Here is a 24,062-nt window from a genome sequence, read left to right on the forward strand (position 1 = left end):
CAGGTGTTTTGTTCCTTGGTCTCGTTTGTAATGCATGTGTGAATGATCAATATGGGCAACATGAGTACCTATACCCAGAGTGCTCTCTGTCTCGCTGCCTCTCATCCCTCTCTTTCTCACTCTATCCATCTAGTTGTCTGAGACCGAGGCCACCCTTTCCTTTGTGTTCCATTGCTGGTCCAACATCAGTGAAAGGGGAGACACACGGTGGTCCACAGTCAAGGATAATCCTGTGGATCTCAATCTTTACTGCTTGTTCAATGCAGCATGGGGTGACTTGGTTTGAAAGGGAAAACTGTGTAATACCTTTCACAGCAAATGGTTCTTCCAACACCCTGCTGTCAGAACAGTTGCAGCGTGTCAATGTTCTTGGTTCACACAAATTCTGTAAGGAGGGGCAATCTGACAGTTTGCAAAAAAAGGCTTTTAATTTGGCAGGGTCTCATCTCTAGCTACAGCTTAGCATCCTGTTTGAATCTATCCAAGCGTTGGTATATTCCTGCACTGATACAGAGATCAGGGCTCTGATATCTTCACTGATTTGGCTTCAAAAGGAGCCTCATTACTGCGTGTCCTCTTGCAGGAAGCACCAGCTGTGTGAGAACGTTGAAAAGCCTCTGCAGCTGTAAGATGACAAAATGTGTCAGTTTGGCACCAAAGTGGAACAAAGGACAACGACTGAAAAAAGAGACGGCAGAGAGAGGGAGGTTGAACAAAGAGTTCAGAGAGCGATCGATCAGTGAAAACAAAATGAATGTTCCGCTAAACTTTCTCAAAGTGATTTAGGGAGACAGATTGGGGACATGTTCCAGTTATTCATTATTCTGCTGAGCTGGCCAGCTGAAGACAAACTGGGGAAGAAATAAGCCAAGGACAGTAGCAGACAGATGGTGGCTGCCAAACCGCTGAGATGTGATGGAGTGGTCTGCTATAGGAGAAGAGGTGTCTGATGGGAAGTGGGAGTAGAAGACTATTTGAATGCTGAGTCCTGTTGTCGGGTTATGGCGAGGAATTGATTGTGTCGCCACCGTTGTTTTGATGAAAAGCCCCAAAAAGCTGTTATGATATTTCAATATTTAATAATATTGTCCCTCGTGATGTTGACACGAGACTGCACTTTTAGGTTAACTGACATTACTGACTCACTTTGCTGACTCCTCTCTCTTTGTGTAATTGGTACACTATGTTTTAGCATTTCTCATCATCCTGTTGATGTCACTCATGGCTACAGCTGCTATTCTGCAGAAGTTGCTAGCTTGAAATGGGTTTTTCACTATATTATGAATTCAGTGATGACGGTCATGGCAGGGCCAAATTACACAATGAAAGTGTTTTTACATACAAAAGAAGTCTTTTAAGCAACAGTATGCAACTTTTAACTTTAAAATAACAGCTTCAACATCATTGTGATGGCACACTTACAATAGAAAGAATGGCGCCACAAGCTAGCTCAGCTGTTTGGCACTGCTTTTCTTTTTGTTTTCTCAGTGCTTCATGTGTACAGTATGTGCATAATTCAGAATTTTTCTTTTGATAGTATGAATGTTGACAGATTGAAGTAAAGATTAATGAGTAAAGAGTAAAAAAGCTAGCTTGATATATTCAGTAGTATTCGGTAAATACCAGACACCAAGATGGCACCTATTCATATATGGCGTTGCTCACCTGGTGCATACACAAAAAAAAGAAGTTTTACAGGTATAAATCCACTATGGCTCAAAAATTCACAGTAGAAAGAGTCATAATTGACCTTGTTGGCACCTGAAGGTGTCCTGTCAACAGTTTTACAGGCTTCTCTTTTATAATGGGGAAAATGATTTTGGGGCAGCAGGGGATATTTTCGCAGCAATACCGTGAGTGGCCACTGGGAAAATTTTGCGACAAGGCTAAGCTTCTTTCCAAGGCGCCTGAAAAATTCCAGAAATGGCTGCTGGCATCTTGCACTGGTGACATCATTTGGAGCCTGTCTGTACAGTAGTGATCTTCACATTGTTGAGTTCCTGCCCATACACCTCTCTGACCAATCGTGAGCAGAGCCATTGATGGCGAGCACACCAGTCGTCTTGCACTACTGCTAATTATGATGTCAAACACCCTTTTTATAGCATCAAAAACGAATTAAAACCAAACATATTATAAAAACAAACACTTGTACATACAGCAGTGTAAGAACTACCTAAAATGACAGAAACCATCTTTTAGTTTGGTCGTATCTGCAAACATGGAGGGTGCGGGGTTTATGACCCTTTCACATGATCAAATAGAGACTTGACATTGGCTACCAACATACTGAGTAATATACCCATATATACCATTAATGCATATATGACAAAATACCAAAGAAAATAATAAATTATCATTTTAAATGAATTGTTTTCACAGTTTGTTTGGAGTAAGTAGCACACTCTTTATTGCCACCCACCCCAGGCCCCATTGCAACTTGTTGTGATGAACTTAAAGTGAATTATCACCCAGCTCTACAGGTCCCCTTAGCTCCTCAAAGCTTTTCAGTGGCTTCCAGCTGATTGTTTTGATTTGATGGTCCTCGGTTTGGTCTCACCACTTTCATGGTGTTGTTTTTGGCTGCAGGAGGCAGATAAAGGCTCCGATAAACCCATTCTGCGTTACCTGTCCAGATCCAAATGGCAAACAGACAAAGTCAGAGCCTAGTTGGTAAACATAGTGGTGCATTTAGCAGACAGAGCCAGACCTTTGCCTCAGGGGCTGGAGGAGACCAAGCACAGTCCTCGAAGAAGAAAGAAGGATCTTTTTATCCCACTAAAGTTTCTTTGTGTACTTTTCCTTATCTGAATCTTGACTTCACAAGACTGTCATATCTCAGGGTCACATTCAATATCATACCAATTAAAAATTTCACCTACTTACACTGATTTTGCAGATAGTAGCAAATGATTAACTGTGGAGTGAAGATTTATTTTTCCAAAACAGGAAGACCCCTTGAGTATTTTGCAGTAATGGCTGCTGTGAATGCTGCATGCACCGTAACGTACCCTTGTGGCTCATAAGGAACACGATGACAGCAGATAGCTACACTAGCAGGGTCACTAGTGCGTGCATCCACACAAGACGAGTGCCCCAGAAAGTCATCACTGCCCTCAAACATCCCCCGAGGAGCCCACAGAGTGAACGCCGCAGTGCCAGCACATGGTCTTCACAGGCACTGTTTGCTTAGTGAAAAATCCCTCCTCTCTTATTTGCTCTCTTCTACTGTAGTTCGTCGCAGTCTAAATTTAGCGTGATGAGTATGTCTGGGTAGGCAATGTTGTGCTGAGCGGGGCAAATCAATGTTTCTTTATCTGCAGCTCAGGAGGAAATGCAGACTTTTTCTGCTTCCAACCACCGCCCCCTCAACTTGATTGATCAATAGTCACGTTCTCAGTGATGTCGTCTGGACCTTTCTGGCAACAAGTGGATGTGTGTGTGATGCCGTCCATGGCTGTTTGTCAACTGTGAGAGTGAATGTGATTTTCTCTCTAAGTGGGTTGTTATTGGGGACAGAGGCGGCAATTCAGATGAGGTGGTGTAAAAATAGAGCCTCAATGTCACAAGTGTGTGGGAATGTGCCACCATGCATGTGGCATCAGAATGTTAACTTCATCAGAAGTTGAAGCATCCATCTATCTGACTGATGCAGGATCAGAAACCATGGATACCTCTATTATAGGGTCAGTAGAATGAAAGATATGTAGTATTAGTAATTTAATAATAAATCCGGGCCTTACTGGCTACTTTAGAATCAGAATCTGCCATATTGCCAAGTAGGTTTTCACTATTGACGTAGCCACCATGACTGTCTGCCTGTCTGTCTCAGTTTGGCATTTTGGCTGTTGCCATCTTGGGTTTTTGGAGCCATAAGTGACCATATTTGGACGAGAGGGTGAAGCTGGGGAGGAGCGAGGGGTGGATCTGACTCAGACTGCTTCTCAAATCAGATACTTTTGTTAGCGCACTGACATGTAGTACACTACACTGTGTACGTACTTGTGTAGTATGCAAATCTTGATAGGGTAGTGTTGTCTCAAATGAAACACAGCCATTGCACACTTAGCCTACCGGCAATGACCATTGCAACGTTTTACAGCATTTCTTCTTCTGCTCAGTGAATTGCAACAGAACAAGCATAAACAGCAAGTGTACAGTAACTTAGGGTGTGACACGGGGGTCTATGGAGATTGGCTGGCTGCTGGAGCCAGCCTCAATGAGGTGAGACATGGCAGGCAAAAACATCAGTTTTTCATGCAGTGGTCAGTTTACTCCTTGAATATGTATTCTTTCAAACTGCTATAAAGAAAACATTCAAATTATACATTTAGACATTTATTTTATTACATTTTGCCCACTTGCGGTAGTAAGCTTCTCCCAAATTTACCAAAAGGTTAGCATTGTGCAGTGTAGGCCAATGTGTTTATTAGTTGGGTTACTAGTTGTAGGCCTTATATGCCTGTCATGTTATTAAATGATCAATTTGAAATATACTATATTATTATTACAAAGGACCTGAACATTTAATCTGTTTGTGAGCAACTGTTTCCAATAGAAATGCATTAAATTCCCCTATGTAAATCTTTGAATGCTGTTTTCTCAAAATGAGTTTTTTTTGTCATACTCCAAGTCGAACATCTCAGCCTCTGTAGCACCTATGTACCCCAAACTTTCCAGTTATACACCTAGCTATATTCTGAAGATATTTACAGAGAGATTTGTTAATAAATCATTCCTAGCCTGATTTATGTGACATTTTTAAGGCTATGGACAGTATATTTTGATTTTCTAGGTAATAAAAGCAGATATCCTTAAATCCCTCTGTATTTTTTTTTCATCTTACATGTAAACAAAATGAAAAAAGAATTTTGCACCTGGCTTTATCAGATGTTCAGATTTATCTTCCTAAAATATATGCAAATTAGCACATATTTAATGAGATAATGTCTAATTTGCATAATTAAACATTAGAATTTTAAAAACATGTAATACATACATTTTTTTTCATACTATTGTAAGTAATGAACTGAGGAAGTTTCATGATGATATCTGTTTTCACCTAGTGTCTCACCTCAAGTGGTCATTTCGGGAACTGCAGTTATTAGCACTTTGAGGTTGGCTTTATTTTTCAACCTTGGATGGTATGGTTTCCACACACAAGAAATTTGCTTTGGTGTATTGGTACATAACAATAAACTTAAAATAAGCACTACAAAAGACAAGACACATAGATGTATAGAATAAAAAAACAATTACAGAAAAATAGGGAAATACTGTATGTGCAATATATCTGTTTCAAAATGAAAGAGCTGTTTTAGAAGTAGTGTGCAAAACATTTAATAGTACTAGTTGATATTGTTTCCCTCGCTCTAAGATATTTATTAAAACATTTCACAAGTAATGAAAGCTCAACATTCTGGGATATACCCATATTTGCTTTCTAGTAGACAAATGAGAAGCTCGATTACGCTCTCATGTTTGTGAGTGGTGTCATTTTCTCATTTAAATTTCTGCAAGAAAGTGAATAAGCAGCAGGCACTTAAGAGCATGGGGGGGATGCAACCCTTCTTGTTAGCAAAATGACCAAAATACATCCCCCTTTTTAACCTGCCGTCCCTCTCCATCACCAGGGTCTGGACCCAGATGTCGTCCTATCTGGTCCCAGACCTGTAACTGAATTATTCGATTGTAATGGAGCACTTCTAATTACTGAATTACTGAACAAGCCTTCTGAGCAGTGTCGGGGGGACCCCTGGCCTTCATTTGCAAAATGAAAAAAAAAAAAAGTCAAATGTCAAATTAACAACTACTGACTAGTGAGAGACTCAAAATGACCACAAAGAGACAAAAACCCACAAAGAATACACAAAATTACCTCAAGGAGACAAAAACAACCACAAGCAGACACAAAATAACCACAAAGAGACACATGAGGGGGGGTGTTCAGTCCCCCTCTTTGATATCAGCAAAACATTACAGTCAGATGCTGTCAATTACATCTAGACAGGCTCTTGTGGCCAGTCACATGAAAACAACATTCACTCATTTTTGAAAATTTGACATGTTTACTGCCCTCTCTGTCCTGACAAAACGTCATGCATATTTAACCAAGTCTCCCACCCCTAACCATGAGCTGCTCTGTGTATCCACAGCAGGAGGAATAAATGAGTCGGTAGACGTGTCACTCTGCTGATGCTAAAGGGAAGCATAGCTGTAGAAGCTAATTGTTGGACTGCTTCAGGAGGCAGGTTCTGCCCCTCTCCTTTATCATCAGCAAGTGTCCTCATTAGTAGGTACTGATGAGCTTGGCAAGGTCAGGTCAGGAAAGTCGCATAAACTGATGTCCAATTAGACCTGCAGGGAACCAGCTTCTTTGTCCACAACATTTCATTTCAGTGGCTATATGTATTGAAGGAATGAAAAAGATCTGCCTAGTCCTTTTTAATTTTGGTACTACATGAAGATAATTACCGACAGACAAATCCAGCTCCCACATCAGTACAGTAGAACTGCTTTTGTACAGTCTCACAGTGCATCTCTTGGATTTGCAATCGACAACATAATGATTAAATCACCTTGTTACGGTATCAGCATGATTAATGTAGACCTGTGAATTCTGACCAAGAATCCCATGTTTCCACTTTACATTTTAAAGAATGTCTTCAGATGGTGAAATGACAAGTCAATGTGACAAGTCAATGTGCCATAAATGACAAGATGTGAAGACTCCTTGACTGACTGACCTAAATATGCCTGATGGCTACAGCAGAAAAGACAGGAACACCAGACACCTCAGGGTGGTCACTGTATAATGTTTTTCTGTATTTGGTAAGCAGCTGCCAAAAAAAGGAAGCAGTTTTTTTTAGCTCAAAATCTACTCAGTGCTCATTTCAGCGAATATACAAATGCAGTTTAACACAGTGACAAATTGTGCACACATCATGTGTACCTTCACTCTCACAGGAGGTGGCGACGGAGGTGATCATTTGGGCATCGAATGGGTGCTGAAAAGAGAGAGAAAAGAAGTTGTGTTTTTGCCACTTGTGGTAAATATAGATGATATATGACAACCACTGTCAGAAAAACACTGCAAAATGGAGTGACCTTGAATAGAAGAAAGCTAAATCAAGCTGTGAATATCAGTGTTGTTCATTTAAACTGTCAGAATGACTGTGATTCCAATACAAGAGATGAAGCCTTTTAACGGTTTACGCAGATTTAATAATCCAGCCTTTTCTGACAAACTGCAGACTTAAAGCACACTGCAATAAAAGCTCTCTCAGTACATGAAACACTCACTTTTACCAAGCAAGCATTGACTGCTGTGGTCATCAATGATGTATGAGATGCCAAAACCGCACATATACTGTAGATGTAAGAGAGAATGACCTCAGTCCAACAAAGCAAAATGTAGAGAACCACAGCAGCTAGAGCTGAATGTGCTACAGTGACAACACATTTAGCTTTTTGTTGTTGGCATGTCTTAATGCCTCTGATAAAGTATTATACAGAATATCATAGCGAAACAGCTCACCCATGGACTTTACCATTGCCACATTCCACTGATCTCTGCTGCTTTGCTCAGGTTGGCTGAAAGCCAGCAGCCGCTGCCAATAGTTTGAGATGACCAAACAGAAACTGCAGCAGCAGAAAAAGGGAATCCAGGGAGGACTGATGAGGACCCTTGATAAGGACTGATGAGGGCTAGATGGAGCATGATAGGAAGTAAAGCCTGGGTGAACTTGTGTATCAGGATAGATCATGTGAAAAAATAACGTGTGTAACCAGATTCACTCTGAATTTACTCAGGGAGAGAAAAGTTTGTGTTAAAACCTCCTGCGAAGGTACAGTTCAGTTGCCCTGTTTGCAACGAGTGTGAATGCACCCAATGTGTGTCTTAATGCATCTTGAGATCTGATTGCTCTGACACCTTCAGAGGTAGTCTGAGCCCAGTTTGGCCACAGTCTTTCAGCAGCATGTATGCTAATGTGTCCTGGGCCTATTCAGCTTATGCTTAGGCGGAATGATGCACTCATTTGTGCTCCAATGGTGTCGTTTGAAAGGGTGAAACAAAAACAAGAAGCCACAATGATAAAAGATTTGGCTGACCTGTGAACACGACAGGAACCCGTTGCATTGTTTTAATTTTGCCCGTGTGCCAAGGTGTTTGCGAACTTCTTCTTTTAATTTCCAGCAGACTAGACAAAGGCGGGGCATTGCTGGAATTAGCAGGTTGACACATTTGCTCATTGCAAATGGAAATGATGTACATTTTTATCCCAAGTGGTTACTAGAGACTCTCACTGAGATGCATTCTAATGCCAGACATATGTTAATACTGAGTGTAAACAGGGCCACTGGGACCTGCGTAAACTTGATCAGGATTAAGACAGGAAATAAAATATATTTGTATTTGCAGAGTTAAAGAAGAAGTGTTTAAGATTTTGGGGCATCTAGCAGTAGGGATAGCAGATTGCAACCAGCTGAGACTTCCCCTGGTTAGAATTCCAATAGCTGTTAACTGTTTAGCAGGTTTTTACTGGGAGCAGAATTACCCTGAGAGGTCTCTTCCTCTCCAAAACAAAGGGACCAGGGCCTGTATTCACAGAGCTTCCTAGCACTAAGAGTTGCTCTCAGTGACAAAATTCTAAGAAGTTTTCTTAGAAGTTCCCCTCCCCTAGATCCTTGTTAAGATAAAAGTTATTCACAGAGCATCTTAGACCTTTAAAGAGCCTTTAAGGGCTTCTAAGGTGAAAAACTGTTAGGAGCAGGGAGGAAGACTTTTAAAAAGCTTAATAGTATCTTGCGCAGAAAGATAAATAGCAGAAACTCAAAGAGGTCGGACAAATATTCTCCAAACACTGGATGGTAGTGAGTAAATGAAATGATACAGATGAGATTGTGCAGGAATAATGTTTGTAGTCGATCTCATTAGGAATACACACATTTCCCACCTAACGCTATAAAGCCAGAACTTATTGTATTATATTCATTTTATGCCAATATATCCCCCTATATCCAACGCACGAAAACTTTTAAGATTTTGCTAAGTGTTTCTGAGCTGTCAAAGCAAAACATTTCTGCTGAATATATTAAGCTATGACTAAATCACAGTCTGGATTTTACCCTCTGAGTAGGTTTTAAGTCAAAAGTGTCAGCCTCACTATTAGGCTCTGTTTTAAAGTGAAGTTTGGATTTGGAATGATTTGACACATTATGGGCTGAATGTAATCCTCGGTTTAAATATGCTTGCAATACAAGATTCAATCGAGGGTAGACACTTTTAATCAGTGTTGAAAGATGGTGCAGAAGATAATTGTTCTGGAACTGTAGAATTCCGGGCTGTCCTGTGTGTGTGTGTGTGTCAGGGCTGGTGTTGGCTCTTCCCAGGCCTCTTAATTTTTAAAGCTGCATGAATCAATAGTTCTTATATTAATAATGGATGAAATGACTAAGTGTAATGGTAAGGTGTCACTGGTAGTGACGAACCCACAGAGACTTATCACCCAACTCAGCAGTTCCCCTCGGCTTTTCAGCATTTTCACCTCTTTTATATCATTGCTTGTTTTAATTGCTGTGGAAGCTCTCATCAGCTTAATCTCAAGCTGTGCAGAAAGGCAGCTGTATGTTACCATTCCAGCACATAACAGCAGGCAGTAAAATTCAGCGACTAGCAGAAGAACTGTAGTGAAACATTTAGCAGCTATATTGTCAGGTATGTTTGGTCTCTACCAAAAATAGAGCTGAAAGTAGAGTGAATATTCATCAAGAGGAAAGAAACATGACTCCAGATAAATGCTAAAGTTGCTCAGTGTCCGCTGGATTTGTAAATAGATATTACTGACACGTTCGTCATAACAGCCACCCCATGATTTCTCAGTCTTTTAAAAGTGTAACATTACATTGATACTTAATCGTTACATGATCTCAATCATCAGCCCGCTCTCACCCATCTCATACTGTATATTGGTAAATGACATCACTTTAATGTGGTGTGAGCTTTCATGTGTAACATCTGATCTTGTGCTCATGCTGTCAACCCACAGTATCTCCACTATGATTAATCTAAGTTGTGCCGGTGTCTTTTAAAACCCTGCATTGTCCCAGTATTGGGTTTCACCATGCGCTCTACATTAGCTCTGCTTTGGATTCCTTCCAGCAGATCTTTTTCTAAAGGAAGTCCCTGAGGTCAGGCCCTGCCGTGCCTCTTCCTCTTCAAATCACATGTTATCTTCCAACCAATAAAGCGCTCGGCTGATGCTTTCAGCCAGTCATCTGGAGGTGTGGCTGCACAATTGATTTTCTTCTAAATCACATCAGTCTCCTTGAAACCATCTGCCATCACTTTTCTATTTTATCTAAAAGAATCCTTGTTTTATTGATCTGTCAACATATTTCTACCTTTGTTTGGTCTCTGGTATTGTCCCACTCTTATCAAGACTAGTTTTATCACCTCTGACATGATCTCTCATCCTGTGTTGAAAGGGTTAATAGGATAACCATCACCGATGACTTCTACAGAAGGCAGATGATGCTGTTCAGACTGTAAGGCGGAGGTTGATCAGTGTTTGTCCCACCAGGAAAGAGCTACTGACTGACAGTAAATACACTCACTCTGTCCAATAAGACCTGGCACACAGAGGCAGGCTGATGACAATGTCAGCTGATGTTACTCCATGTTGTACACTTACAGGTGATCAGATTTCCTGTGCACTTGTGTGCAAACACACAGCACGTGTATAGGGTCACTTGAAGTTTGTGAAGCCTAATGTGACTGAGTCATTCAATACATTAAAGAAAAAAAATCTGTGCTCAAATGAACATTTACCTTTACCTGATGTCATCTGCTGGCCTACCTTTAATTCTTCTTTCATGCTTTCTTTCTAACCTACTCTTTAACAGTGTTGGAAGGGTTACTTTTAAAACGCAATCCACCACAGATCACTGAGTACATGCCTTAAAATGTAATGTAACGTATTCTAAATACTTTGGATTACTTTTGAAATACTTCAGAATCTTCTTGCTGAGCTCATTGGTCAGGTTCTTATAATTCCATGCCAAAAACACGCAACAGTGTCCTGTCTGTGCATCTCCCTTGCAATTGTTGTGTGGCAGTTGTACTGCACACACTTTATTATAATCTGTTTATTATGTATCTCGTATAAATTCAGTTTCCACACTGAATCAATTAGATAAGCACTTCTGTTACGTCATGTAAACAAACCACATAGGCTACCTATCAGCTGTGCGCTTGACTGGAGACGTAGCTGCTGAAAAGATGGGCGAGTGCTTGCTATCTTTCTATGTTTGTACTTTTTAAACAGAAAACACAGGTTTTATATTGTGATGCTTACTGGGAATGACTTACAATACAGCCAACGGCAAGGAGGTGGTTATAAGCAATGGTCATTAACTTATACTCATCCTAACTGAGCTGCAGCTGTTCATGCTTCATCATGTTTGTCTTATTTCCTCCAATGAAGGCACCACCCTGGTTCTGCGGCACTAATTATTCATTCAGTCCCCAACTGTACCCACTTAAGCTTTCGAAATTGATCAGCAGATGGCAGTCAGTCTTTATGGTATATTACCGCAGCCATCAACACAGTTGAATATTAAATCTAATGTGGAGATACCGTGAGGGTCTGTTTCCCTCTAATCGTATCAGGCCATGCAGATAATTTTGCTTTTATTCCAGATTTTTATTGTTATTATTTTTTTTACACCACAGAAATAGTCCCAATGATGATTGACAGTGGTCTGTGGTTTATCCAGATGGACTGGGGCATTGTTTCTGAAAGACACAATGCTCCTCAGTTATTCAGATGTTGTTTTAATGCTTTAAATGTCCATTCATCTCTATTGTATTTGGGTGACAGCACAAGTTTCAGAGGTAAACCACAGCACATGTATATACACTGTGCAAGTCTAGACTCTATTAAGGGTTAGTAAGAAAATAGGTTTTTCTTTTGGGTTAACAGTTTTTACAATCAGTCAGTAACATGAGTCGCTCCAATGTATGCTGATGGTAGGGCTGCACGATTAATCCTAATAAAATCGTGATCTCGATTCATATGCATATGTGATCTAATTTTTCAATGACGGTGATTCTGCCGGCCCCGCCTGGGCCAGGAGTCGGGACATCATCTGCATGAAAACAAGCGCTTCCAACGACGCAGCGTTATACCACGTGATGCAGAGCGACAGCTGGCCGGCAGTTTGGAAAGCAGAGCAGGACAGAGCCGACAAAGTGAGGAGGACCCCTTAAAAGTCAACGTACTGACACTCCTCAGACAGACAAACACACACACACACACACACACACACACACACACACACACACACACACACACACACACCTTAGCCGCTAACGTTAGCTCATGTACAACACAGGTACCACACAGAAACTTTTACAAAGGGTCATAATGTGCTTCTAGTGACTGTCAAATCGCCAGCGAACGTTGTTTACACTGCGGACACGGAGTGCATGCTGCCTGCGCTCATGGGACAAAGATCCTCTGAGAAGAAAGACGGTTCACTCTGCTCTGCCGCCAGGAACAAACTGGGAGGGAAAGACCCTCTCTGAGGAAGAGGGCTCACTTTGCTGCAGGGTTCACCAAAACCTACCTATACCTACCTAAGAAAAATGTTGTTCAACATTGATATTATTGTTAATATTGTTACAAAAGCTGTAAGAGAAGACAAGAGACTAAAGTTTATTGTTTTTACTGTCAACTGTCGCATTTAAGCTGTTCCCTCTCTGCTGACCAGTTTATGTGCCTTGTGTCTCTTGTATCAGGCACAATCATAGGTTTTGTTATTTAATGATATTTTTTTTTATTATTTATTTATAATTTTTGTTACTTTTCCTTTTGTATCAGGAAATAAGCACAATAAATCTTTAGGTTGAAAAAAATCGTGGGAGAATCGTGATCTCAATTATAAGCCAAAAAATCTTGATTCTCATTTTTTCCAGAATTGTGCAGCCCTAGTTGATGGTGATTTTTTTTTAAAGAAAGTGTTCCATTTATGGAATATTACAGCATGTCTTTAGGGTGTGGTGGACTGCTTGTGGCTTCAAGGCAGCCTAGACCCAATTGAAACTTCTCCTGTGCGCTAAGCATGTAGTAAAGCTATGGTGGCAGATGCGAAAAAGCATGTGGCCCTATCTAGAGCCAGTGTTTGGTTTGTCCATTCTGGGCTACTGTAGTAACAACATAGCAGACTCCATGCAAGAGAACCCACTCCCTTTGTAGATATAAATGGCTCATTTTAAGGTAACAAAAAAGACTCTTAGGTGCAGGTCATTATAGACTTATGAAAATGTAGTTGTGAATATTACAATTTTCTGCCAATATTTCTCCCAAATTCTGCACACCAGACCTTTAACTGCTGAGCATGGCAGTGAGCAGCTAACCCATTTTGTCAAACCTTTCAATGACATCACAGATGCTATATCCATACGTTTCTCCAGTCTGTTTCACTGATTATATTAAATTTGCTGTATCTAAAACAAGATTGGACAAATGTAATCGTGACATACCTGAGAATGAGAAGGTGATAACAGATATATTCTTTTTCCTGTTTCTTCCAGCTTTCTCTTGGTCTTCTCCTGTCTCATACTGTCAGTTTTTGCCACCATCAGAGAGTTCAAAAACAGCTCAGAGAGTGCCTTGTACATCCTGGTAGGTATCATTAATGGACTTGCTGTAAACCTTTGCATTCACATCACAGGGTTAACTCCACCATTTTGGTTTGTTCCACAGGAAATTGTGACCATCGTGGTGTTTGGAGTGGAGTACATTGTAAGGATATGGGCTGCTGGCTGCTGTTGTCGATACAGAGGATGGAGAGGGAGGCTAAAATTTGCCAGAAAGCCTTTCTGTGTCATAGGTGAGATAATGGGGTCAGCTTGAGTTTTGCTGGCTGTCATTTCTGTAACCTTGCTCCACCAGAAAAACATCACACAGACACATTACTGTGTTTTTCCACTGTTTCCTTTTTTAAAGGCTGAAGGGTTTGAGTGATGATATAATAACCATTATGCTTACCTGTGACTGGCAGTATATTCGTTGCCTTGAGGATATGCTCGACAAGTTGAAACAAATTTGTAGCCATAGAAGCCTAAATGAAAATTTGACATTTCTAATGATGCCCTATAAGTACTTGCAGCAGCTTTTGAATTACAAGAAAATTGACCTTCATTGCATGCAATAAAGTGTTGTTAATTCAGTCTAATTCGATCAAGGATACATTATCTCTGGCTTCCTGGGGTGTGTTGAGTTCTATGATTGTGTTTTCCATCTCTCCAGACATCATGGTGCTGATTGCCTCGGTATCTGTACTGGCAGCTGGATCTCAGGGCAATGTTTTTGCCACCTCGGCCATCAGGAGTCTGAGATTCCTGCAGATCCTGCGCATGCTGCGTATGGACCGCCGTGGAGGCACCTGGAAGCTGCTTGGATCTGTAGTTTATGCCCACAGCAAGGTGACATCATTTTGTTGTTTTTTCTGTAGAGGTTCAGGAAGAGTTGACCAGTCTTATACTGAAACACCTTTCTCTAATCTGTGATCAGAGGGTTGGTATTATTAGCAAGACATGAGGTGTTTGAAACCATATCTGCAGTCTGACATATTTAAAGGAGAGGAGGAAGATAATGCTAATGCTAGCTGCTAGCTTGGTGAGCACAGTGCACATGTGACAGTGCAGCCATGGTTAACTGTCATAATGCTAGTGCTAATTTTTGTTTGCGAGAAACCCATTAAAACAAAAATATATTTACCAGAAAGACTGCATATCCAACTCCTTTAAGAGTCTTTTATTTCAGCCAAACACAAAACAAGTCTTTTAGATGACCAAAACCATCCAGTTAATTTTAATTAACTGTAAACTCTCTGAAATAGTGACAGCCATGGCTAGGTCTATACTCTGTGAACCTAGGGTTACACCATAGTTAGGTTACCAGTGTTGTTGCCGTTGCAGCGACTTGTCATGACAGGGACATTGATTTGCATGAAACATGATTATTTCTGTTGTAGAGTTGGGCATTTCAAGATGAGGGTTTATGGAGAATGAGTTGCTCTTTCCTCCACTGGTGGAACTGTAGTTTCTGGCACTTATACATTGGCTTCATTTTTAGCCCCGGAGGTTGCCACATGCTCAACAACCTCTATAAATAAGCTAAGACAGTCTGTATGTTGCCTGAGCGACCCAGGGCAAAAACAGGATATTGAAAGGTGAGGGGGACATCCCCAGTAGAAATGATGTCCTTGGGTTGCAAAAAAATGATGGACTGCTGCCGTCTTTTTGATCAAGCTACATTATGTCACCACCTTCACCTTCTTCAGCAACATTCACTTTCCCTGGAATCATGCCATCACTCATATGTCACTACATGCATGATAATAACCATTTGAAGAATTGAATTGTTGGCCAAAAAGATGATGAGGTGTATGGGTCTCTGCACAAGTTTACATCTAAGTCTGAGTCGCTAGTATTCAAGTTTAACTGTAGACAGCATCTTTAGATGGGCTTTATACCATCTGAGTTGAAACTGAAAGTAGTGCAGTTCTTTATTTTGCTACTTCAATGACACACTGTTTCCAGTCGCACCTCTTACAAGTAACTCTGTCATGGTGAGGAGACACATTTCTCTCAGTTTTATTTTAATGAGCTTTGAAATAGAATTATAAGCCTGCACTAATAAGCTGTGGAAAATGTGCAACTGTGTATATGTGAGTGTGTTTGTGTGATGCGGTAAGAGGGAGAGAGGGCGGCTGTGTATCATGCATCGAGGGAAATAAAGACGTTTATGAAGTACTTGGTTTGCCACAGAGGGCAAGCAACTCACATAATCATGTCCAATATTATTACAGAAAGGCCATTTTTACCAATTTACAGGGGTTACATCACCACTTTGCAACGCATCCGAGATGACACTTTATTGCTTCAGATTCCCTGATGCTCATTGTATTGGTTTTCCCTGCAGGAGCTCATCACAGCGTGGTACATAGGCTTCCTTTGTCTTATCCTGGCTTCATTCCTGGTCTACTCAGTGGAAAAGGAGTCGAATGAGGAGTTTGAGACCTATGCTGATGCTCTTTGGTGGGGACTGGTAAGACTTAACTGGAAAGAAACACATAATAAAAACCTCAAGAGACTGGTATCCACATTATAGCTTTGAGAATAGTGTCTCCAACCTGTACTACATCACTTAGATCAAGCAGTGACTGCAATTCATCTTTTCACCAGATCACTCTCACTACCATTGGTTATGGCGATAAGGTTCCCAAGACCTGGAATGGACGCTTGCTGGCAGCCACATTTAGCATGATTGGAGTGGCCTTCTTTGCACTTCCTGCTGTAAGTATAAGGGCTCATCAGGGACATCTTGAACCCAGTGTCGTTGGCTGACGACAAAGCTTAAAGTGCTGATTTGTAAGAGCCTTGTTTGTGTTCATTTAGTCTCTGTCCTTCATGGTGTTAAGTGCTTATCGATGTGGTGTTGCTGGTCTGCAACTCACCAAGAAAGAGTGTGTCCACTTCTGTCACTTATTCTTGGCTCGTCTAAAGTTTTTAAATTTAAATTTCTAAAGAAGCCACTTTTTCTGTTCTTTAATTGTTTTCATGTTAACCACTCAGTTTTCTTTTCGTTTGAGTCAAACAAAGCATCAGTTACATGATTTATTACTATGGAAGGCACCAGACTGAATATTTGTACCAACTTTGATGAAATGAAAAACATTGTTGTATTATAGTTGGGATTGATCTATACTCAAGAGTGGCACATTTGTTCTAATTTATATTAAACATAGCAAATTATTTATTCAAAGCTGCACCACTCAATCTTACATTGAGAATTTATGAGAATTGACCAATCCTAAGTCCTGCTTCCCTTAGTTATTGTTGCTTAGTCGGACAAGCAAGGAGCATGGTGATACTGGTTAAGTTCAGGCCAGTGCTGCAGTACCGCGGTACTTGTAAGACTTTTCTGGGTGTCAGGGAATACAGCCTCAGGAAGCCGACAGCAAGGACTACAGTATGTGATGGAAGTATATATTCACAATGTTAACTTCAATGGACAAGGCAAAATGATGCAAATTGAGGCTTCAACAAAAACAAGGAGAAGTGATCCAAGGATGACAAGACTAATGTTATCAGTCAACATTGCCCCCGCAGTGCTGAGTATGTGTCGCCTTTTCTCCTTCTGGGGATGAGTAAAGTACTCTAATGTATTTATCACTATTGAATACATAGCTGTGGGTGGCACCCTCCTACAGTCACAGCATTGTCACCTCACAGCAAGAGGGTTCCCCAGGGTGGGGGAGCTCTTCTGTGTGGAGTTTGCATGTTCTCTCTGGGTACTCCGGCTTCCTCCCACAGTCCCGCAACCCCTAACAGGATAAGCAGGGACAGAAAATCAATGAATGAATGAATCCGTAACATGGTGCTGACCTACTGTAAAAAAATACGTCAGCAACCAAACTCTCTGTCCTTTACTCAAAATGCTAATGTTAATGATGCTCCATGTCTGCTGGATGTGTAAACAGGCAACTGTTTGTTAGCACAATGTCAGGTTTCTAAGGTAACATGTCAGTGTTGTGTTTAAGCTTGCTGCGCTGCAACTGAGTGGCCAAAAAAGGGGGCTCTATGCAAAGTTCAGAGACTATGGGTTATCTGCACATGGTTCTCAATATGGAGGTGGCTGAGCTGACGGTTGGCAGCTATTGGTGCTAACTCCATAAATGGCGCTAAATGACGGCAACAGTGCTGACAGAGCTGACAGTGTTAACCGGGGGGGAACAGGAGGGTGGGTGCTATGCTTGTGTGACGATGCCAATCCTAATATCAGTAGTAAAGCCATATGAGCATAATGGAAAGCGGCAGCAATGAGCTAGGGAGTGGGATACTTGCGTATACTGCCAGACCAGCTTACCACAACAAACCACAAAGAAGCTCAAAGTACAACACACACAGAGGTAGCGTGACTTCATCATCTGCTCAACATGCCATCACTTCACTATATCTTTACATAGCGGTTTGCAGCTATGTCATTACTCTGGACAGAAGCTGCAAAATGTAAGATATTTGTTATTGTAATAACAAATAAATTAGTGAAGAATGAAAATGAAGTTTTTACATGAAAGGTTTTTGGTCCTTGGTTAATAATAGTGAAGAAGTACAGCAGTAATGGACATTTTTCACAGCAGACATTTTGAGCTATCACAACAAAGAGAGCACACATGGAACCAATAAAACTATTGATTATGACTCAGTTATATTTAACTGTCTCTGTGAACCAGCAGACATGATACCAGGGCCCTGGACTTTGAGCATCTAAACAAAATGCAGCCATTGTTAATATTATTAATGACACCTGTGCTTCTCTTGTTATGAAATGCCTTCTATGATATATTGTAAAGGGATGTGCAGTACTTTATATGATATTGTGAACCTCTGCCACCTAATTACTTTTCTTTATGACCCTACTCTAGTCTCCCAGATAAGAATGCACTCAGTGAGCCAGTCTGTTGCATCAAGTTTGTCCTCTGTGGTACTTAGACTAAAAGCTTCCTCTGAATCTGCAAAAACTCTGCTCATTTTCCCCCTTTACATTCAGAAAGCTCACATCTCATGGTGTCATAATTCCAGTCACTGCTGTATTTGTTAGTTGCTGTTAAATGTTTAGTGTTTTACCTGAGACTCGCAGATGTCAGACTCAGCAGTAAGCTTTTGAGTAGGCAGCTAAGACCTATTCATTCTATCACATACAAAAAAACTGTGGACTGCTGTATCAGCACTCCGTCAATGGCAAGGTGGGTGCACCTTGACTTATGTTGTGTGTGGAGGAAATCAGCGTGTTCTCTCACAGCGCTATTACCTTGAGGCTTTGAAAACATGTGGAAGTGTGTGATGTCACATAAATGTTTTTGTTGGATTTGCTTACTGGTCTCTGTTGTGGAAGGGTTCTACAAGGTGTTGACGCAGTTGTCGCAATTCCAACTCCTGTAGAAGTCAAAAAAGGTAACAGATCACTTTATGGGCTCTCTGTGTCACACTGAATCTGCACAGGGCATCCTGGGTTCTGGCTTTGCCCTCAAAGTGCAAGAGCAGCACAGGCAGAAACATTTTGAGAAGAGACGCAACCCTGCAGCAGGCCTCATTCAGGTATCTGAAAAAACTGTACGGTGACAACACCATATACACATTTATTGGAGATATTCTCTGTTTTGTGATCGCGACAAATGTTAAAAAGACTTTTTCAAATTCCTTGATCCAGGCTTCTTGGAGGTTTTATGCGACCAACCTTTCCCGTACAGATCTGCTGTGCACTTGGGATTTTTACGAGCAGACTGTTGCTGTTCCAATGTACAGGTAAGTGATGAAACTATCTGAATAATGCTGTACATTATTCAGCATTTGCAATAAATACAACTATTTTCCCATATCACATTTTGCCATCTCTCTTAAAACTGAGAAGCTCAGTTGAAAACTGAACCTACAGAGTATCCTCATCTTATCGTAATCCAAACTTTTGAACCAGATACTACTGTCTGTTGTGGAGAATCACACACTGGTGTGACTTTTCACTTTCTGCTTTAATAAGGGTAATTTTACAGTGAGGCTGGTCTCTTGGCAGTGACACCAGAACCTCTTTGAAATGCTGTTCAAAAGACAAACACTGCCAGTGACTACTTTGTGAAATTATTATGCAGTCCAACTGTATGAATCAGCAAATAAGCTGCCATGCTTGACTTTCACTACGCAGATTTCTGCCTTTTCTGCATCTAGAAGAAGAGATCACTGCTTGTCTGTTCTGTTTAGAAACATCTTAATGTTCATTTCATTCCAGTAGTAATTTGAGGTGAAAAGGTGATGACCAGCAAAACAGATAACTGCCAAACTAAATGGAATTAGCTTGAAAGTGCCCGACAGCAAGCTTTAACCTTCCAACACTGAGTTGATCAAAGTGACTTGACAGAAATGCCCTTTTGTCTTTTCCCAGACTTATTCCACCTCTGAATCAGCTGGACCTGCTGCGGAATCTGAAGGGCAAGTCATTCAGGTATGAACATGACAGTAACAAAGCTGCTGCTGCTGATGATCTCATGATGACAAGGATGCTGCGCTGCTGATAATGGGAATAATAGTGATGATCATAACAGTGAAGCAATAAACTTGGAATATAAGACAGATTTGAAAAAAGAATAAGAATTTGCAATCCATGTCAAAGCTACACTAATCAATATTATTATATAATATATATATAATATATGAATATATTATATTAAAGCAATACTTCCCCCACATAATGATATTTTGTACATCAAATACTCACCCTGTGTTACTTTGAATTCATGAAGAAAACTTTGTTTTCCTTGTATGCCTCCCTGGAGGACGAAGAATCCAAAAACTGAGAAACTGAAGTAAAATGGGTCAGCGTTTAACAACAGCAAAACTCTAGCAAAAGATCTGTTTTAACTCTCACGCAAATTGTGCAGCAAAATCCAAGTCTCATTTATCCAGTCATATCCTCAATACCTACCAAATACATGCATTTGCCTTACTCTCCAAACCTTACCGTTATATGAATGGTTATCATATGGGTAACCTTTAACAAGGCTCCCAATTATTATCAGGCAACCAATCAAAATACGAATAACAAACTGTGACAATGACACTGTTGAACACAGTGGAGCTTTAGCAAGCTGAAGACCCAGTTAAATTTCTCAAGATTTGGTGAAGACCAAAACAATTAAAAGAGAAAATATATTGGGCTGACATTTTTAATGTTACCAGAAAACTCCAAATGAATGCTGTTGTTAAATGTTGCTCCATGTCTAACCAAATCAACTTTGTAAGACTGAAATGTGTCAAATATTTCAGCTTGCTGTGGCTTTAAAGTGGCTATAATCAATATTTTTCTATAACAACAGATCAAATAACTATGTGTAATGTGGAAGGGGCTGCTCACAGTGACAAAACCACAGAGAATTACCACTACAGAGCTTTACAGTGTCTTCCATTGGTTTGGTTGTCTGGCCCACAACTGAACTTCTTTGTTTCACTCAACACAGTCTTACAGTTACAGTGATCAGCACCAGATGTTACACAGACAAAGTTAGCAACTAGCTAACTACTTTAGCAGCTTAAGAGCTGGGTGTTTCCAATAAATTAGTGGAGACCAGAAACTGAGTTTCAAGAGAGGAAATGTTGGGCTTTCATTTAGATGAAGACAACCTCAATGTCAAATGATTGCTTATATATTGTTCCGTGTATCTGCTGGATGTACAAACAGGCAACTGTTTGCTAACAAGTTCACCATGTTAACTTGATGAAAATATTTCAGCGGTGTGTTCAAAGCTTGTTTCTGTTGCCCCCAAGTGGCCAAAGAAATCAATTATTGCAGGGTTACACAGATTATAATTTTCACATATATCCATATTTAGTGATTTAAGTGCCGGCATTGGATTGTATCTTCTGTTTCTTGGTCTCGTTTTACATATAAATTAAATTTCCAGCAGCACAGCTTTTATCATCTTGCAGCTCAACTTATTATTTCTCCAGACATGTTCCAGTGCTAATCCAACTGAAACAACATGAATGATGTTGATTATGACATACAGTGTCACACACTCTGACACATGACTTGCAGTGTGTAACAGTTGGTGTGTCCTCTTCTCACAGGAAGGAGTCTCAAACAGAAACTTCCCCCAGGTCTGTGATCTGATAGGTTTTTATCCCTCTTCACCTCCCTTTGGCTTCACTTCAAATCTGCTCTTAGCTGCTGCTGAGGCACTCTTCTTGGGGGAGTGTGTGTACAGTATATCTGTGTGTGTGTGTGCGTGTGTGTGTGTGTGTGTGTGTGTGTGTGTGTGTGTGTGTGTGTGTGTGTGTGTATGTGCGTGTGTGTGTGTGTTTGGGGTTATTGTAAGTCCTGCGTGTCAGACGTGGATGTGGCTGTCTGTTAAGCGCCTCCTTCAAGAACGGTCGTGCTGCATTTGCTCACATGGTGCTCAAAGATCAGCTCACTTTGGCTTCACTCCCACTTTCTTAAATGATCACCAATAAGCTGTTCTTTGATACTCTGGCTTTCAGCATTGCCTTGGGATTAAAAAAAAAAGTGATTTTGAACACTTTAAGAGCCTTGCTTGATTTTGATCACACTGTTTTTGACAAAAGAAACAAGTGTAATTATTGACAGTGTCGTAACACTTTATCATGACTTTGTCCTTTATAAGCATTTGCATATTTTGTGCTTAACTTACAAAAAAAGTCAGCCTCAAAACATAATTAGAAAGCCACTATTAGGCATTTAAATTAATTCCACATGTGGAAAAATAACAGACATTCATCTATTTATAAGTGTTAATTCATGATATGAAACAGTTGCAAATGAATTATAAATTATTGTTACAATAAAGTGTTACTGGCATCACAGTATGGCACACACTGCTGTTATTGTGACTGTATCCACTGCTACTATATCTTTTTGTGTCTCCTCTACTGCCCGCCACTCCAGTAATGAAAATGCACACAAAGACAGACTTTGCGGGTGCTGTCCGAGAGCTATTAGGTATAGTTGCTGCACAGAAACTAACAACTGCACTGCAACTCTCTGTGTGTCTCCTTCCATTCCTGCCTCTGTTCCTCTCCTTCTTTAAACACAAGTAAAGGTAGAGGAATCACAGTATAAGGGCTTTTTTAAAAGATTATATGTAACAGTGAACAATACAATCTGACTTTACTTTTTACAGTCTAATGCAGCTCTGTCGATGTCTACATTAAAGAGCTAATCTGCCCATCTTTTTCTTTTTTCTCTGGAAAAATATATATATTTACATCCTTGTTTACCGCCCTGTCACAGTTGATTTATGGTTTCTGTTTAGTAATGTCTTTATGCACTTGATTTGCTTGCTGCCTTTTCTTTGCCTAATCAGCACTTCTGTTCAGCAGGCCAGGTGCATATTGCTGAGTACCTAACAATGCGTTTCCTTTGACCAATTCCCGTGTATCAGGCGGAGCATACAGTACGATGGTGAATTATTTTGCATGATTTGTGTTCACTTTTTGCACACAGTGAGACCACAGCTCTTCCTTTTTGAGACGTGCAGTGTCACTTTGCTTCCCATGCATGCTTGCTTGTAGCTTCCTGCTGCTTGCCTGACCCACTGAATGCTCCACTGTGTTCGTATGTGGACATGGCTCCTTCTGCTGTAGGACATTGCCCATTTTGCGTTGCCACCGAGGTAAGATTTCTTATCACATCAGCGCTGAAATCGACAAATTCCCCAAGATTACACTTAAAGCAACAAAGCAGTAGGATAAAGACATTTAGTTACAGATATTTGTGCACTTTGATTTAATGATGCTGTAAAAACAAACTATTCAATTGCATTTCCCTTCTCATTACCTGCTCTCTGTAGTCGAAAGGCCAGCCTGAAGGACAAGGTGTTCCCCAGTCCTTCCAAGGCCCCAGTGGCCAAGGGGAAAGCTCAATCTCCAGGGGCAGATGATGGGGCCGAGGCAAGTCCCAGCAAAGTCGCCAAGAGCTGGAGCTTCACTGAGAAGAACCGAGGGCCAAAGACCGCCTTCAGGGTCCGGGGCAGCACTTCACGCCAAAACTCAGAGGGTGAGGGAACTCCACACAGTAGAGAATAATGAGTCTTAGAGTGTGGACCAGGGTTTGACACATACGGAGTCTTGAAGCATAGTACCACTACGACTACTTTTGTTTTAGGAATAGCAAATAGATGATTATTCATAACAAAATAGATTATATATTCCCTCCATAATTGTTTTCATGTTAAAGTGGAAAGTGTCTGAAACAGCATTTAAACCTTCACAAAACACTTTAAATAGTTTGCAGCTGTTTCGGGAAATGGCTCGACATTTTGGGAAATTGGCTTATTCGCCTTCACGCTGAGAGTTAGATGAGAAGATCAATATCTGAATGGTTAAAAGAAGGCGGTCACCCATATGTTACAAAGGTGCTTTGTTTCCCAGCTCTATATTAACACACACTTTACATCTGTCTTCCTAGTGATTTAAAAGATTT

At 40.6% G+C, this 24,062-nt stretch overlaps 1 protein-coding gene across 10 annotated transcripts in view; it reads left to right on the forward strand.

The window, feature by feature from the left end:
* LOC125892247 (potassium voltage-gated channel subfamily KQT member 2-like) overlaps nt 1-24,062 on the forward strand; it is a 38,093-nt gene that overhangs the window by 3,006 nt on the left and 11,025 nt on the right. For 3 of the 10 annotated variants that reach the window (XM_049582142.1, XM_049582144.1, XM_049582147.1), the window contains exons 2-11: nt 13,598-13,688; nt 13,770-13,896; nt 14,316-14,491; nt 15,993-16,118; nt 16,256-16,366; nt 19,076-19,171; nt 19,284-19,378; nt 20,010-20,069; nt 21,692-21,721; nt 23,431-23,636. In XM_049582142.1, the coding sequence (XP_049438099.1) occupies nt 13,598-13,688; nt 13,770-13,896; nt 14,316-14,491; nt 15,993-16,118; nt 16,256-16,366; nt 19,076-19,171; nt 19,284-19,378; nt 20,010-20,069; nt 21,692-21,721; nt 23,431-23,636 (1,118 nt within the window). Of the gene's footprint in view, nt 1-13,597; nt 13,897-14,315; nt 14,492-15,992; nt 16,119-16,255; nt 16,367-19,075; nt 19,172-19,283; nt 19,383-20,009; nt 20,070-21,691; nt 21,722-22,526; nt 22,581-23,430; nt 23,637-24,062 lie in introns of those variants that run through there. The other 7 variants (XM_049582140.1, XM_049582143.1, XM_049582137.1 and 4 more) reach the window with 4 other exon arrangements.

The sequence above is a fragment of the Epinephelus fuscoguttatus genome, linkage group LG7, assembly GCF_011397635.1.
Source record: "Epinephelus fuscoguttatus linkage group LG7, E.fuscoguttatus.final_Chr_v1".
NCBI classification, from domain to species: domain Eukaryota; kingdom Metazoa; phylum Chordata; class Actinopteri; order Perciformes; family Serranidae; genus Epinephelus; species Epinephelus fuscoguttatus.